The sequence below is a fragment of the Anolis carolinensis genome, chromosome 5, assembly GCF_035594765.1.
Source record: "Anolis carolinensis isolate JA03-04 chromosome 5, rAnoCar3.1.pri, whole genome shotgun sequence".
Lineage (NCBI taxonomy): Eukaryota > Metazoa > Chordata > Lepidosauria > Squamata > Dactyloidae > Anolis > Anolis carolinensis.
In genome coordinates, this window is record NC_085845.1 from 196,631,306 (window position 1) to 196,649,929 (window position 18,624).

The 18,624-nt window shown below is 41.4% G+C and overlaps 1 protein-coding gene across 10 annotated transcripts in view; it reads right to left on the minus strand.

Moving 5' to 3' along the window:
• Positions 1-18,624, minus strand: part of gata3 (GATA binding protein 3) — an 88,478-nt gene that overhangs the window by 36,351 nt on the left and 33,503 nt on the right. For 7 of the 10 annotated variants that reach the window (XM_062983281.1, XM_062983282.1, XM_062983283.1 and 4 more), the window contains exon 3: positions 11,353-11,895. In XM_062983281.1, coding sequence (XP_062839351.1) covers positions 11,353-11,895 — 543 coding nt within the window. The remainder of the gene's footprint in view (positions 1-11,352; positions 11,896-18,624) is intronic. The other 3 variants (XM_062983284.1, XM_062983289.1, XM_062983286.1) reach the window with 1 other exon arrangement.

Genomic DNA, 18,624 nt, shown 5'->3' on the forward strand with positions numbered 1-18,624 from the left:
ATGTTCACAGTGCTCGCTATAACCTGAATTGTCATTGGATGGAGGGCAATTGGTGTTTCCTGAGTAGTGTGAGCTATAACTATTTGTTAAAGTGGGAGTTTGTAGTGTAAGTGGACTCCCCAGCCAGACACACACATACATATTTTCACTTGTATTATGTGTATAAATTAGCAGTGTTTCTCTAGATGGCTCCACAGACTCCACGTCAGGCAAGCCAAACCGTGGTGGGATGTCTTTGATGTCCCTGTGGGTTATTTTAAAAGACCTGACAATGATGAAACCGTTATGCAAAGCCCACAATCTTCTCTAGGTCTGTCTGAAATGCAGCTCAAAAGGTGTCTGCTGTTGAGGTTTTTTGCCATTTGCCATTTCCCCTCATCCTCCTTGCCTCCAAAGCATCACATGAAAGGGAGAGGAGAACCTCAAAGAGCCACGAAAAACGGTCCAAGGAACCTCCGCTGATCCTTTCCAGAACAATTTGGCTCCGGACTCGTTCGGTTTTTTCCATCCCGGTCCTTTCACCTCCGGCTTTGCTGGCGGCTTCTGCTCAGCCCAGCTCTCCTCAACTAAACAATGTTATGTCTGGCAGTGGCTTTGTTTGGAGCATTTTCAGAGAAAGAGACAGGGAAGATCTAGACCTAATCTGTTTGGAAAAATTCAGAGGAGGATTTTTTTTATCCATCTCCTTAAATCAAGACTGCTTTCTCCAAAGGCTTTGAGGGAGGGGGGGGAAATATGGGAAAGCCCTGACTCTTTTTGTACCCACTGTCTCAAGGGAACTCCTTCAGAATGGAAACAATTTAATTGTTTTTTTAATTGTGCAAAAAAGTTTCCTATTGGGTTGTTGTATGGTCTTCAAGCTGTGTTACCTCCTTAAAGTCTCGACATCTGGGTCGACCAGGCATGGGCAAACGTGGGCCGTCCAGGTGTTTGGGACTCCAACTCCCACCATTCCTAACAGCCTCAGGCCCCTTCCTTTTCACCCTCAGCCGCTTAAGCGTTTCACGCACATCTATGGCAGGCATCCTCAGAGGTTGTGAGGTCTGTTGGAAACTGGGATTTATATATCTGTGTAATGTCCAGGGTGGGAGAAAGTACTCTTGTCTGTTTGAGGTAAGTGTGAATGTTGCAGTTGGCCATCTTGATTAGCATTGAATGGCTTTGCAGCTTCAAAGCTTGGCTCTTCCTACCTGGGGGAATCCTTTGTTGGGAGATGTTAGCTGGCCCTGATTGTTTCCTGCCTGGAATTTCCCTACTTTTTTATTGTTGCTCTTCATTTACTGTTCTGATTATAGAGGTTTTTAATACTGGTAGCCAGAAGCCTTGTACTACAAATCCTATCATTACTAGAGATCAGATTGTGGAGTGCACAGTAAAAGCCAGAGAAGGCAACTTTAAAAAGTTATAAAAAGAGTTACTGAAGAGTCTGATGACACCATGGACTTCTTTAAAAGATCAGTAAACTCCCTCTTTTTCTACTGCCTTCGGCTTTAAAGTATTATAATCTCATGGTAGGTCCATAAGATTACTGTTCCAATTTAGTCATTTTGGATTACAGGGAAAGATTAGGATTTTGCTTATGAACCTTTGTTTTTTTAAGCAGACCCTAGTATGCACCAGCTTTCAAATGAATGCATGTGCTTCCTATCAGCTTTCATCATGGCCCAACTTTCACACACATACCCCGAAATAGAAAACATCCCTGCATAGATTTTTTTAAATCATGTCAGAAGTGACTTGAGAACATACTGCAAATCGCTTCTGGTGTGAGAGAATTGGACCTCTACAGAGACATTGCCCAGGGGATGTCCAGATATATTACCATCCTGCTGGGAGGCTTCTGACATGTCCTTGCAAGCTAGAGGTGACAGATGGGAGCTCACCCCATCTCACAGATTCAAACCAGCAACCTTCAGGTCAGCAACCCAACCTTCAGGTCAGCAATCCAGCCACCATGGATCCTTACTGCATAGATCCTTACTGCATAACACATCTATGTTATGAACTATTAATGCAATATATTACCTTTTCACCCTTTGCCACATTAACAGGAATGCATTCATTTCCCTAGTTACAACTATCGACATTCACAAGTTAATTTTCTGCAGCCTAATTTGTATCATTGGATAGGGCAAGCATTTTGTTACAGAGATTCTGAAACAACCAAGCATCGGAAATGCTTGTTGCTCTGTTGCCAGAGCTGGTATTAAGGTCTTATATTATCAAGGCCTATGGTGCCAAAGGCAGATGACTTCTATTGAAGCACTAACCTATTAGCATACAATACAACCCTGTATCTGCAGGGGCTACATTCACAAACTTCATATGGACACATGAAAACATTAAATAGCAAACCCTATTGAAATGAAGGACTGCTGCCCAAGAATACCATACATAGTAGAGTCTTACTTATCCAACCTTCATTTGTCCAATGTTCTGTATTATCCAACACAGTCTACCTTTTAGTAGTCAATGCTTTTGTAGTCAATGTTTTCAAAACATTGTGATGTTTTGGTGCTAAATTTGTAAATACAGTAATTACTACATAACATTACTGTGTATTGAACTGCTTTTTACTGTCAGTTTGTTATAAAACAGGATGTTTTGGTGCTTAATTTATAAAATCATAACATAATTTGATGTTTAATAGGCTTTTCCTTAATCCCTCCTTATTATCCAACATTTTTGCTTATCCAATGTTCTGCCGGCCCGTTTATGTTAGATAAGTGAGAATCTACTGTAGTTGTGCTGAAGGTATAGAAAATGCCTAGAAGGGACATATTTTGGCAGGCATGAGGAAATGAATCTGTAGATATGGATTCTATGGATGTTGAGGCTGTACTCTATAGCTTGTTTGAAGGTCCGTATCTCCCACTATAAACCTATTTAAGCGCTAAGATCCGCATTCTCATACCCACAATTAAACAAGACATATGTGCATAGGCATGAACATGCACACAGACATGTGCACACAAGTATGTATAATTTCACTGATGTTTGTGTACTGATATCTGCATACTAATTTTATAGGAATTTATTTATTTCTTTATTAGCAGCATTTATATGCCGCCCTTCTCATGCCGAAGGGGACTCAGGGCAGCTTACAAGTTATATATACATACAATAAATTATATTATTAGTAGAGCACAATATAAACATTACATAAGCATTATATAGTATTATATTGTACTATACGACTATATTGCAATTTGGAATTTGGCTCTTAAACACACTCAAACTTGCTCCATTACAGACAGATTTTTCAAAACTTCCTTTGATGCTTCTATGTGATAATATATGACCAGTTATCATTGAATCATAGAGTTGAAAGACACTGCAAGGGGTATCCATATCCAGTCCAACCCCATTTCCTCTATGGAGGAATGCACAATCACAACAGTGTGCAAAGGGAACCTGTCGCATCTTAGAATCAAACTGAGAGAATGAAGTTGCTAAGCATGAACCTTAATAGACTGAGTCTACTTCCTCAGCTGCTTCAGATGTCTTTGAATTCAACTCCTATGTGACGGAACAAAATTAGTTTTGAAATTAGTAATGAAATTTGTGAAAGGTCTGGGTGTGGTACAACAGGCTTACTGTGTATTGAGAATCCGGCACCCACAAACATATTGAAAACAACTACAATATTGAAAAAAGTGTTTCCATTGCATGCCTGTGCATTTATTAACTGCTTTGTGTCCCATGTCAAAGAAAATTTGGGAAATGAGTTGAATATATCTTTATCTGTATACAAGTTTAGTCCCAAGGGAAAGAAAGGTGAGCGAGGAACAAAAGCTAGAGCAGGAACACAAAACCTCTGGCCCTCTGGGCTTTCTCGGATAGCCATGTCTCCTTCCCAAAGACATCGCTGTCTGGTGGTTTCCCAGCTTTTGTATGCAAACCCCCACCCCGCTGTGAAAGGTTAAAATGTCTGCCCTGGGTTTAGTTTCTGGCCAGAAGACCTTTAAGCACAAGATCTGGTATTTTGAAGTCTGCTCTTTGGCTTGGGGGTTGCTGCAGCCTAGCTGACAGAAAGCCCCTCCAGTCTAACTTATCTGAAAATGACTTTGATTCTTTTTAAAAGACAAGGAGGACCAGTTGGTTGTCTGCTTTTTCCCCATAAAACAATGGAAGAGATTTTGAGCATAATGGGCTCTGGGCAGAGAACAACAGGGAGATATCGAGAGCATATTGTCCAAAGAAATGCTCTCCTGGAAACATGAGAGCACCAACTCCTAAGTATAAATCACCATGAGATCTGCTTCCACATCCCTCACCCAGAAGTCTGAAATCCAAAATACTTCAAATTCCAGCCTTTACTTTCTGAGGTTTCCATATACACAAACTTTGTTTCATGCACAAAATTCTTAAGGCTGTGTGCATAAAGTGTATGTGAAATGTAAATGGCTTTCGTGTTTAGACTTGAGCTCCATCTCCTAGAAATGTCATTAGGGCTGTATATGCAAATACTGGTATTGCAAAACCCAAAACACTTCTGGTCTGAAGCATTTCCTATAAAGAATACTTGACCTGTATTATAATCTCTATGCATAGCACCAACTCCTAACCTCCTTGGGCATCCTAGATAGTCCTACCACTAATGGCCATTCTATAAAAAGGGTCTAAGACAGCCATGGGCAAACTTTAGCCCTCCAGATGTTTTGGACTCCAACTCCCACAATTCCTAATAACCAATAGTTTGCCCGTGCCTGGTCTAAAAGGTACCATTTTGATTTCTCACAGTTCTGCTAGAGTGGGCATAGTCCTACATCAGTGGCATTGGACGAAATGTCAGCAGTGGCCAACTACCGGTAGAACATTTAGCGAAATCTTCCCACATAATGATATTCCATTTTTTTATTTGCATGCTGGATATGTACAGTTTATCCAAAAATGATGCCCTATTTTGTTCACTTTTGTGGATGCTGTTAGTATTATACAGTTCTTCTTTTTTGGCAATGTATAAGCACCCACCCTACCTGCTTATAGAAGCTAACCCAAAACATTTCACTGTCCGAGATGAAGGCTAAGGTCTCTTTCTACAAACACACACACAACATGGAAAAACCAACTAGACCACCAAATTTATCTTGTTCCACCCTGGCAAGAGGATGGCAATCTTCCTCCAGTCCTGAGGGAAGGCAACTATCATAAGGGATCTCACTGTCCTCTGAAATCTCACCCATTGCTCCTCATCATACAACATCTATAATGACTCTACCAGTAGGACTTGCACTATCTCATTTTGACTTATGCTAAGGAAGCCCTGTCTGCTTTTGACACAGTAGAACTAATGTTGTCTTGCTTAGCTTCACTATAGGGTCATGAACCTGACAGTAAGGCTCTTAGCCTCATGGTAGGACTGTGCCTAGTTTCACTTTGTCTTGTAGTAGGGCTAATGATAGCTCATTTGGTCCATGGAAGGACAAGACCTGTGGTCTCATCCTCACAATAGAGCTGGACCCTCTCTCTCGTAGTAGAACCAAGCCTAGTCTCCTTTTGCCTTGCAGTAGAACTAGTGCTATATGTTAATGTGGGATTTGTGTATTGGTAGTGTTTAAATGAAATTTGTGTCTTGCCTGTATTGCATACTGATTGCATCATCCAGAGTGTACTATAGTCTGGAAAGAGTTAATTACTAAGAAACTGTGATGTCCTTGATGTGTGGCTGGAGCTAGGGAGTATCCAGACACAAGTGTGTGTGCATTGCTAATTGCGTCTGTTGAGTCGAGTTCTGTCTGCCTGGAGTAAGAGTCAAGTCCTGTGTTCGTCTATTGTCTGCAAGCTTGTTTGTCTTGATTATTACGGCTTATAGTAAAACTTTGTATATAGTTTTACTAACATCTCTGGGTGTCACTTCGTTCTGCGTTCCACTGATTCCATCCAACTACTGCTGCGCTGCAATTACTCTGACACTATATCACTGAGCCTCTCAATAAACCTAGTCCTTCCCTTAGCCTTACAATGGGACCTACCCTGTCAGATTTTGTCTTGTAATAGGGCTAGTGATATTTCACTGAGCTTCTCGGCAGGGCCATCTTCACAGTAGAATTGGGCCCACTCTCTCCTAGCCTCATGGTAGAACCAAGCCTGGTCTCCTTCTGCCTTGTGGTAGGATGAATGCTATCTCACCGGGCTTCATAGTAGGTCCAAATCTGGTGTTAATCTCACAGTAGGACCCGGCCCTGTTTCCTTTGCCTTATAGGAAGGCTAATACTATCTCACTTAGCTTCATGGTAGGTCCAGACCCAGTCTTGGCCTCACAGTATGACCCAGCCCTGTCTCGTTTTGCTTTACGGGAGCGCTAATACTATCTCACTTTGTTTCACAGTAGGGCCAGGGTCAATCTCTTGGCCTCGCAGTAGGGCTAGTGTTGTCTTGCCCAACCTTGCAATAAAGCTAAGCCCTGTTTTGCTTATAGCTTTATCCCTTGTCCACAATGCCTATGCCAACCCTGCTTGCAACACCACACTTCTCTCTTTCCTGCCTGACATTAAAGGAAAGGGGGTTTTGACCGAAAACCGGCTTGCAGGCCCATGTTTTCACTCTCTTGTGCGTCTTCTGCACCTCCTCCCACTCTCTCTGTGTCTCTCCTTTTCCTCCCCTTTCTCTCTCTCTCTTTCTCAACTCCAGTCTGCTCGCCTGTACAGAAAGAGGCCGTTCTACGTTTACTTTTTAACTCTTTTTTTTTTTTGTCACTGTTAACCGCATCCGGACTCTATTAAAGTTCCTGGCGCTGGATAAACAATGTAACTGTCGCGTGCAGCAGTCTGAAAATAATTGGATTAGCTAAAACGTATCAGCTAAATAGAGACAGTCCCTGATCAGACAGTCAGGGTAAATGTCACCCTGGAAAAACCCTGAAAACTGATCTGACTCATGCTGGATAACTCGACTTGTAGCTCAGTGAGGGAAAGAAACAATAAGAGTGTGTATGTGTGTGTGTGCATCTTTTACCTATTTGGATCTCTTTCAAATTAGCCAACTGACAGATCCTAAGGATATACAATCTGATTTATTAACAATGGAACACAGCAGTTACTACCAGAATATTTCCGATGGCCAAGTGACCTGCTCTTCTGCTTTGGGCAACTGAACTGTTGAGATGTTGCACTGCATGGAGTGAGTTTCTAATACTGCAAAGGAAGCCTCTGCTAAAAGCACAGGTGCACCAGAGAACTAAAGTGTTGGCAACAGCTTATTATGCCCATTGAAATCAACAAAACCAGTCACAGAAATTAGGAGCTACTTTATATTCAGTGAGCTAGCTCCATATACATTCCAGGATTATATGACTCTCCAGCATTTCATGCAGCACTCACTCCTAGCTGTCATCTGGTGGATCAGAGCTTGGACTCGGGATTCTCTACATCAGGGCAGGAAAATATATCCCTCTCCAGGTGTTGTACTACAAATCCCAGTAGCCTTAGGCAGCATAGCCAATGGCAGGGGAATGGGCAGGTTATGATCCCACATCATCTGGAAGGCAGAAGCCCCCGGTGGTGCAGTGGGTTAAACCCTTGTGCCAGGCAGGACTGATGACTTGAAGACTGGGTTGCTGACCTGAAGGTTGAGGGTTCAAATCCAAACTTGGGGAGAGTGCAGATGAGCTCCCTCTATCAGCTCCAGCTCCATGCGGAGACATGAGAAAGGCCTTCCATAAGGATTGTAAAAAGATCAAAACATCTGGGCGTCCCCTGGGCAACGTCCTTGCAGATGGCCAGTTCTCTCACACCAGAAGCAACTTGCAGTTTCTGAAGTCGCTCCTGAAGGCTGCACACTTCCCTGCCGTTTTCTACACAGACACAAAGCATTTCACCTCTCCCTCAAAACAAGGAGAAAGTCTCTACTTCATTCAGTGGAGCTTATGTTGAAACAGAGAGGCTTTGGATTGGCTATAAATGGAAATGATTCTAAACTGGAATCAACTGCATTTATAATGGTGAAGTCCCAAACACATTGGAAGTGGCTTTTTGAATGACTACTTCTGGTAGTGAAATCTCTCTCATCAAATAGCATATAGATTGTAAAATATTTGGGAGAAAGGTCCATTTCAGGAAGTCAAAACTAGTTCTCCACCTTGCAATTCAACCCAAAGTCTCCAACTTAAAAGCAATTTAAAATAAGCAGGCTGCTGGAACCTGGGAAAATAATTGCAGGAGGTGCAGAGACACTCTTGAATAAGGGAAGTGGTGCTGGTTCTATCCATTGCTCTCTTTTCTTTGCACAGGGAAGTCACTGTACCAGTAAATAACATTTCCGGAACACATTAGGTTTTTGTGGTCCCCCGCCACACCGCACAGATGCACACACACCCATACACCCCTTGAATTGGCTCTCCAGAAAAATTAAAGTTTCTGGAGTTTCTGAGCTTAACAAACACCAAAGGGAGAAAACTACATGTGTGTTGTGGTTTTGTTGCCCTGTTTGTAATAGATCATCAGCTTGGGGGGGGGGGGGGGACTATAAGATGACAAAAGAGTATGGAAGAGTCAAGGTTAAAGTTCAACCTGTCAGGTCAATTCAAGCTAAAGCTGCAGTTTTTGAATCCCTAAATAAATCCCGGGATGTAATGCAGACAGCAAACACCTGAGGAATCTGCTCTACTTTTGTGCAGGAGAATTATCCTTTCAGATTGCCAGCTGACTGGGAAATAAAGGGGCTTGACCTGCTCTTGTACCTTTCAATGGTTCTGTAGAAACAGGCCAGTGAGGTTTTGCAGGCATTATTCCCTGCAAGCATTTGCAGCTCAATCCATGGCTAAAGACAGCGCCATGGAACTGAGTTAAAGAGAGTGACTGAGCATAATAAGTGTATTGTGATGGAAACATTCCTATCTCTCTAGTGAATATTTATCGCACACTGTCAACTGAGGCTTCCCACTATTTGTGTGCCCTGCACCCTCCAAATATCCCAATTTGGCAGGAATTGTCCCTTTTAATCCTCTACCGTCCCATTTTTCAAGCTGCTTTTAAAACGTCCCAGCTCCTCGCCCTGCTTTCTTCCTTAGCCCTCAGCTGACTTCAATTGCAAAGTAATTTATACTCAGTTAATTCAGTTGCAGGGAAAGAAGAGAGGAGAGAATTTTGCCCTTCCTAATAGACTGCGGCAAAAGCAAACTGCTATAATCTGTCCAAGGTCCTTAATATTCTTTGTCATTTTTGACCACACTCTGATGTTGCTTGACCACATAGATCCCAGTTTTCATGTGTCCAATATTAGAGGGTGTTGCCATCCATGAGACAAAGGAGGCAGATAAGATGGTATACGATAGGGCTATATCACATTTTTATAAAGGAGTGACATCGCAAGTTGGTCATGTTAATTTCCGGGCTTCAACTCCCTGAACTATAGAATCTGGGTTCTCATTTCTTGGCATTCTAGTCCCCAAAAGTAACTTTTTCCAACTCCGCGAGATGAATTTACCACATCAGGGTGTGGTAAATGCATGCCATAGATTTGTCTATATGGAATTTGATATCCCTTTCCTCCCCACCCCGCCTGCTGAACTTCAAGGTTGCCCTGCTTGTTGAATGTGGGGGGCAAGAGAGGCCTGGAGGTGATGTTTAAAGTTAAATTTGATTCAACTCTCTGCTCCCATCTCCCAAGAGGCAAAATAAAATTGGAAAGGAAGGGAGTGACCTATAGGATATGGAAAACACAGCTAATGAGGACCACCTTTTCCAAAACTTTCTGGGAGCAAAGCAGGGCCATCTGTGTGTGTGCCTGAGAGAGAAAATTTGGATACGCCGTCATAAAAAGGAGAAACACAAAACCTTTGTCCAGTGCATTTATACAGACAAAACTCCAAATTAATTTCTTGTTCCTCCCCATGTGTAGCTGTGCGATCATGGCTTAAGCCAATGGCCACTTGAGAGTTAAGCTCCCATGAAATTGCAGCCATGTTCGAGGTCACAGCTGTGCCACCCTGTAAAAACCATTTCTCAAAAGTAAAATTCGCCTCAAACCCACAAGGCCTGCTTTTCTGCCTTCCTCCCAAGCAAACATGTTCAGAATCAAGTTACGAGACTTTGTAAACTTGTAGGACAACCTGCGTCATCCATCAGATGTGTCAGTCAGTTTAAACAAGGTTTCTTAGTAAGCACACGGATGAACCCTTCGACATTTCACAAATGAAAACTGGGACACGGATGGCCAAGTGACATCAGGATATAGTCAAAAAAGGCAAAAGTTGTTAATGAGGAAAAATAGACAAGTAAGAAGAAGCTGCAACAGTTTGCTTTGGCCTGAACCTTTTGGGAAGAAGACTGCTCCTTCCACCCCTTTCCCACTACCAAGCTACACACTGAAATGTGTATTTAGCTTATATTAATTGAAGTAAGTTGTGGGCAAAGGGGAAAAATAAGAGGATGAGAAAGAAGCTGGGATATTTCAAAACAACTGAAAAAGTGAAATAGCACAGGGTTGACTGGGATTCTCTCTGGCATATATGGAGAGTTGGAAGTTATGCACTTACACTGAAAATTCAGCTGAAATTAAGAGAGTTAAATTCTACAAGAAAGTAACTGAATGAGCAAAAACTATCAGCCACTTCTTATGTGCTCACACAAACACACACAATGCACCTAAAGTAGTAAATAGAAGAAAGCAGCAGCAAAATGACGTGAAAACCAGCATTGAATATTGAGATATGTGGATGGGGATCCCCAAGTTTCCCTATTATATGAGCACTTGTTTAAAAACCAAGTCTCCTTCTACACTGTGAGTAGAAAGGGTAAAATAAGTACCCCCAAATTATTTGCAACCTTCCACCTCTTTCCATTTCCTGGATCTGTGCATAAAAAAAGCTCTCTTTCTCTTCACTAGGAGAAGGTTGCTGCAAAGCACACGTTATTTTCTCCAGTTCCTCTCTTTGAAAATCAACAAGTATAAATGGAATGGATGGGAAGGGATTGTGAAGCTCTAGTAAATAGCCTGGGATCACTGGATGCTCTAATATTGTTCAGGCTAAGCCCCTCGGGCTGCACCGTATCAGTGTGGGAGACCAAGTGGAGCCCCTCTAAGCTTGTCCAGTTCTTTCTAAATGGCAGAGTTAGAATAAAATCGGCACTGTGGAACACATTGTCCCTGTATTTTGAGCGGAAAGATTCTGCGCCCTCTCTTTGCTTTCTTGGTGGCCTTTGTGTTATTGAGTTTGATCCCTGTTGGAAAAGAAAACACGCCTTTCTCTTTGCTTTTTTTAATAATCTGTATAGCACCCTCGCTGGACCAAGCATGCTTTTGGCCTGGATTTGCACTCAAATTATCTCTCTCCATACCGCATTTGCTCACTTCCTAGATTTAATTCATTTCCCAAAGTAAAATAATAAAGAATCCATAAAGGACCCCTACCTGTGCTGGAACGCGCTTTGGGTCTGGATTTGCACCCGAAGCCGGTCGGCGATCCCCCTAGGAGGCTGCTAGGGGGGAAAAGTCCAGAGCCATATTCAGGAACGTAGGATGGGTAGGTGGTGATGGGGTGATGAGCCGAGGAAGAGGCCGCTCCTAGCGAAGCCATGCTGCTCCGGGAATGAGAAGACTCCAGCTTCATGGTGTCGGCCAAAGACACCTGGTACTTTATGCACTCCTTCTCCTCTTGCCGACTGGATCCCGTGGAACCCGGAGTGGAGATGGAGGGATCCGGGGAGACATCTTTGGGAGGGGTCGGCGGGAAGGTGAAGAGATGTGGGCTGGAGTGGCCCGCCGACAAAGAGGAGGAGGAAGCCGGAGGGTAGACGGAGAGGGGTCCAGGTGAGCCATGATGAATAGGGGTCTTGGAAAAGGGGCTCAGGTTCCATGGGGAGGTGCCGTGGTGGTGGCTTCCCAGGGCTTTGCTCCCATCCAGCCAAGGGAGAGAACTGTGCAGCAAGGGTGGGCGGCACACCTGGCCACCTGCTAGGACAGAAGATGAAGAAGATCTGCATTAGTTGGCTCCTTTCTTCCCAACGAGAAGATCAAGAAATGGACAGTCATCAGGTGGGGATCTAAGAGTCAACCCCATCCTTCCATCTTTTGGAAGACTCAAGATCAGAGGCTATCCAAAAGTGTTTCATTTGTGAGTTGGCTTCTCAAGAGTTGAACTGTCCTCAGTTGGTGATCTGAGGGACAATCCAATGCTACCATCCTTTGAGAGACTCAAGATCAAGGGATACCCAAAGGGGATTTCATTTGCCAGGTGGCTTCTCTTTCTCCAATGGGGCTATCAAGAGATGAACTGTCCTCAATTGGTGATCTGAGGGACAATCCAATGCTACCATCCTTTGAGAGATTAAATATCAGGGGCTACCCAAGGTGGATTTCATTTGCCAGTTAGCTTCTCCTTCTCTAATGGGACTATTAAGAGATGAACTGTCCTTAAGTGGGGAGCTTAAGGACAATCCAATGCTACCATCCTTTGAGAGACTAAAAATTAGGGGCAACCCAAGGTGGATTTGGGATTTTTCTTTGTCACCCATTCCAAAATAAAATGTGCCTATCATAAATAAAACCCTAAGACTGACCACACTTAAGGATCTTAAAGCCCTGTTTTCAGCAACAGAGTTTTATAGATCTGTTGAACTCAACCATATTTTTTGGCTTTGGCTGGACTGTGTTTTCTCCCAAGAACCTGGAAATGTTCCTTTTTAGAGATGGCAATGCTGGTTACAGTATTCTGGGAGTTGTTATTGAGAAAAGTAACTCTTTTGAACTCTGCTCCTCCTGCACTATACGGCAAAGTACATTGGAGAGAGCACTGATTTCCTTTTGCATCCTGTTTTGATTTCTTCTGTGTCTCTGTCCCCCAGACAGATGGCAAAAATCAAATGGCTCTCAGTAATTTCCTCCAGTACAGAGGTCATCAGCCAGCATGAAGGCTAAAAAATGCAGGTGTTTTGCACCCCAGATGGTCACCAAGTTTATAAGAACCTACACTTGTTTGGCATTGGCAAATGCATCTTACTACTCAGTGAACACAGTACTGGGGAAACAACTTTATTTCTACAAAACCTGGAGACTCCTACTATTAAAGAGAGATGAGTCCTCTCTTCAATAATATGTTGAGCCACAGAAGCATAAGGCTGCCCCACTTGTTCCCTTGGAGAGGGCCTTAAATGCATGAAGATATAAAATCTGGCTTCATTCCATACTTTAACCGCAACTGGGCTGACAAGAGATTTTTGGGAACCGTACAAACTAATCTGGCTAGTTGGCAAGATCAAACAAAAGGTATGGATTCCTTCTACCTTTGTCTTTCTGTCTGATCCTGTTCTGTTTGGGCAGAGCTTTGAAATTACACATTCACGACCCATTCATCAGTGGCAAATCGTAACTTGAAAAGTATATCTTTATAAATGGCAGTAATAGTCAAATAGTTCAAGATTTTTTTTTCAGGAGTGACTTGAGAAACTGCAAGTCACTTCTGGTGTGAGGGAATTGGCCATCTGCAAGGACGTTGCCCAGGGGACACCCAGATGTTTTGATCTTTTTACCATCCTTGAGGGAGGCTTCTCTCATGTCCCCGCATGGAGCTGGAGCTGATAGAGAGAGCTCATCCGCGCTCTCCCTGGGGGAAACCTTCAGGTCAGCAACCCAACCTTCAAGTCATCAGTTCTGCCAGCACAAGGGTTTAACCCACTGCACCACTGGGGGATCCAGCCCAAGAATGGTTTTAGAACATCCCGATGCTGGGTTCCTTGCCTCCGTGAGACACGGCCATTATTTATATTATTAATATTGTTAATATTATTATTACAACTACTATACTTGGGGCAGACATGTATCAGTAGTAAACATGCAACATTTTGTTTTGTTTTGCTTTGGGGTTTTTTTTGTTTTTGTTTTTTGCATTTCAGTTTTCTACTCTTCTGTTTGTTTTTAATATACTGACTCGGTTAAAGTCAGCCGCAGAAAAATGATTTGCTTTTTTGATAAATATGCTTAGATCAGGGAGGTATTCAGAAATGAAACTGACTTTTTAAAAAACATCATTGCTTATAGAAGACAGGCTTAGTTAAATCAGATTGTTATATCATCAGTTGCTACTTTGAGGATGGGGTAAAAGTTAAATTCAGATAAACAGGTTATTGTAAAGTATAATGGCTGGTTTGAGTGCTGGACTATGACTCAAGAACAAGGTTCGAATCCTCGCTCAGCCATGAAACATTCTCTGCCTCAGAAAACCCTATGGTAAGGTCACCATAAGTCAGAAAGGATTTGAAGGCACACAAAAATAGAAACATGTGCACATCCCGGCCAACACTCAAGTCTCAAATTTCTTACGTTGGAAGTGTGTCTTATTGGAATAAAAGAAATTAAGTCGCATGTATATATTTCAAGGTTTGGGATCTCGTGTAAGTACCTGGCCATAAGCCCTTCTTAAACCTCGCCTAAACTTCAATAGAGAAAAGCATTATTTCAATTTCCCTGGGATATTCATTTCAAATCATGCTTAGAATATTTTATAGTTAAGACTAATCTACTTCCATGGGACTTCCTTCACACTATGTATACTTAGAACTTTGCTTGGAATTTAAACCTTTGGTCCTGAATAGTTTTACCCGGAAACAGAGCCCATTCTGTTTAATGGGTCCGATTTTGCTCAGAATTGCGACCTTACACAGATGTAAATGCTGCTGAAATAAGCTGCTCCTACACCTCTTTAAAACACATTTACTTGAGGATAAAATCCTCAGATATTCTAGGAAGTTTTAGATCTTCTTTCTACCATAGGTTTGAATCTCAGAATCATAAACATCTGGAAATTGGCACTTAGTAGTCATGCCAACTTTTCTGCTAGTTCAGGTAGCTGTGCTTTATTTAACAGCAATTTATTCTGTAAGATCTTTGCAGGCATTTTTGAGACATAATGCCCAACTCACAGAATCCCATAGCCCATAGTTGTAGTTTTCAAAGGTCTTTTGGCTTGTCAGGCCACAACAAGGGGAAATGGTTCCTAGCAAACTTGGGAATACTTGCAATTAGGAGGGGAAATGAGAGACAGAATTGGGAATATTATTTTTAGGACTAAAACTCCCAGTATCTTCCAGCCAAATGAGGGCAGGGGCTACTGACCAGGCTGGCTGAAAGGGCCAAGTAATTAAAGGGCTCTTTAAAAGGAGTTTTCCCCCTAAGCTCTGAGTTTGAGTCACTTTTATTACTGATTTTTTAAAAAATTGGGTGCATCTACTGAATACCGGTACAGTAGAGTCTCACTTATCCAACACTCGCTTATCCAATGTTCTGGATTATCCAACGCATTTTTTTAGTCAATGTTTTCAATACATCGTGATATTTTGGTGCTAAATTCGTAAATACAGTAATTACTACGTAGCATTTCTGCACATTGAACTACTTTTTGTGTCAAATTTGTTGTATAACATGATGTTTTGGTGCTTGATTTGTAAAATCATAACCTAATTTGGTGTTTAATAGGCTTCTCCTTAATCTCTCCTTGTTATCCAATGTATTTACTTATCCAACGTTCTGCCAGCCCGTTTATGTTGGATAAGTGAGACTCTACTGTATTTGAGATAAAGGACAAGAACTCCCAGAATCCCACAACCATCCACTTGTAGCCCAAACTTTTGAAAAACAAATTCTGTGACTTTTGCACATATATGAAAATCTCTTTGTCCCCACACAAGGATAGCAGTTTGTTCCTTGAGATTTCTTGTTTCTTGGGGCATTTAAAAGTGAGCTCCAGTTCCCTTAAAACTCTACATTTTATTATATGATAGTTAAAATATGGGATCACACCGATATAGCTGTGTGGTGTTAAAGAGACCTCAGATGACAGGTTTTCAAAAGGTTTGAAAACTACAACTCACAGGATCCCATAGCAGTGTACAATGGCCATTTATGGGCCTCGATTTGCATTAATGATACAGTGTAGATCAGGCATTTTGTCCCTTTGGGTGTTTTGGACTTCAACTCCCACCATTCCTAACAGCCTCAGACCCTTTCCTTGTCCCTCTCAGCCGCTTAAGCGGCTGAGAGGGAAAAGGAAAGGGTCTGAGGCTGTTAGGAATGGTGGGAGTTGAAGTCCAAAACACCCAAAGGGACAAAATTTGCCCATGCCTGGTATAGATATACCCTGCATTCTTTAAAACGAACCATGCCAAACCTAAGCATTTGGCACATTGATGCCAAATTAACAGGCTCAGGTTACAGTTAGGAAAATCATACCTTTCAAACTGCATACATTTGAATCTGTTTAAAATATTTCACCAGGAATGATTGAAATTGCTTAGGTATTTCCACTTTGGTTTCCAACAGCAAATTCAGGCTGTTTTTGGGCACACTTACTCAGAGCGAAACCCTATTACATTCAAAGCAGGAAGATATAGGGAACTGATCCTTACACTACTATTTCCCTCTCTTGAATTTTTATATACTTCAGACATCTCTCTTATTTTATTTTCAAAATAGAATATGTCTATGAAAAGGTGGCTTTTCTCATCTACCTTTATATGCTCTGAAATCTATAAATTGCCCTTCCAAGTAAACATAACTCTTAGAAGGAATTCTAGGAATCTTTCTGAAATAAAAAAGCACTTTCCTTTTAAAAATGTGTTTTTATTGTAGAGACTAAATACATTACTTTAGGTTTGGGATTAAAGTCAAGTTTGCAAACTCCTCAACAGCCAAAACTTTTCCCATTGCTGCGGATTAACCCAAAATAGACAGGGGGAAAAGATCTGTCCTTATTCAAAAATGTTGCTCTTAAAACTTGAAATCCACTGGATTACCATATTAAGTGGGTCTCTCCAGGCAAACAGATGTGTTTTGCAAAGGGAGGCCCAAGTAAAGCAAGGCTGGACTAGTTATTTTAAATGCCCATCCACATTTTGGACTGAGGCTCCAGGTCAGCGGGCATAAAGGAAATGCACACATTAAGGAAAATTCAAATAGGTATTTGAGAAACAATGGCTATTTGGGGGTTTGAATAAATATATCTAACCAAGGTAGAATATTGAAATAGACAGATAGATCATGTAATAGATAGATAACAAGCCAGGGTGTATATATGCATATGGCTTTTAGAGTTTTTAAATATATATGTACACATTTAACCAGGACTGAGACATTCAGACAGATGAACAATCAGAACTGAGATATAACTGGAGTTGAGATAAATGACAATCTCAGCTCTAGTTATAACTTATCATTAGGATACATACAAAATATCCGATGTGTGTGTGGATTTGTGCGTATATATGTACCTATATTTAACCAGGTAGAGATATAACTATGTCTAACATAGTTATTGATAATAATAACAATAACAATAATATTTATTTTCTGCCCTTCTTCCCAAAGGGATTCAGAGCTGATTACAGTCTATATAAACAGACACAGGCAAACATTCAGTGCCTTGTTACATGACATAAGACACAAATACACAGACAAAGGCAAAGGCTTCTCCTTTCATTTCAGCTCTGGAGGAAATTATTGTGTGTGTGTGTGTGTGTGTATGAATTTGTATATATTTAACCAGAGCTGAGGTATAACTGGGTTTGAGATTTATCTATCTATCTATGATCTGTGTATCACAGCTCTAGGTATATCTCAACCCTGGTAAAATACATATATTTTAAAACTGAAATAGCTATGCACACTCTGGATATATATAGATATAGATAGATACACAATGGATATAGATAGATAGAGAGGGAGAGAGATAGGGATATAGATAGATAGATAGATGGATAGATAGACACACACACAATGGATATATTATAGATAGATACACACACACACTGGATAGATAGATACACACTGGATATACAGTATATAGATATCTAGAGAGAGAGAGATAGGGATATAGATAGATAGATAGATAGATAGATAGATAGATAGATAGATAGATAGATAGATAGACAGACAGACAGACAGACACACACACAGAGGATATATTATAGATATAGATAGATACACACTGGATATATATAGAGATATGGAGCTATAGAGATATAGATACACACACACTGGATATATATATATAGATACACACTGGATATATATAGATATAGATAGATACACACTGGATATATATATATATATATATATAGAGAGAGAGAGAGAGAGAGAGAGAGAGAGGAATATAGATAGATTTATTTATTTATTTATTTATTTACAACATAGATAGATACACACACACACAGGATATATTATAGATATAGATAGATAGATAGATAGATAGATAGATAGATAGATAGATAGATAGATAGATAGTCATCTATATCACAACTCTGGAGATACAGACAGATAGATAGATATCAACCCTAGTTGAATCTCCACCGTTTAATATATATACACACACAAATATCTATCCATCCATCAGTCCAGTATCTATCTATGTATGTATCCATCCCCTGGTGAATTCCTGGGGTGTGAAACCCCTTTCGGGACAGGAAGTGGGAGTCAAGCCCAATGGGCGGGAGATCAAAGGGATGGCGCCCAGCTTCGAGGGGGCGGGTGGTTGGCCAACCTCTTGCTTTGTGTCGTAATGCCTCGAATAGCCGGGCGAGGCCAGGACGGGTTGGGGATTCATGCCGGGCTCTTAGCAAGATTTAGCAAGATCACAGCTGTTGTTATTTCTCTTTAGCGGCCTCTGCCTCCAAGGGTGCGTCTACACTGCAGAAT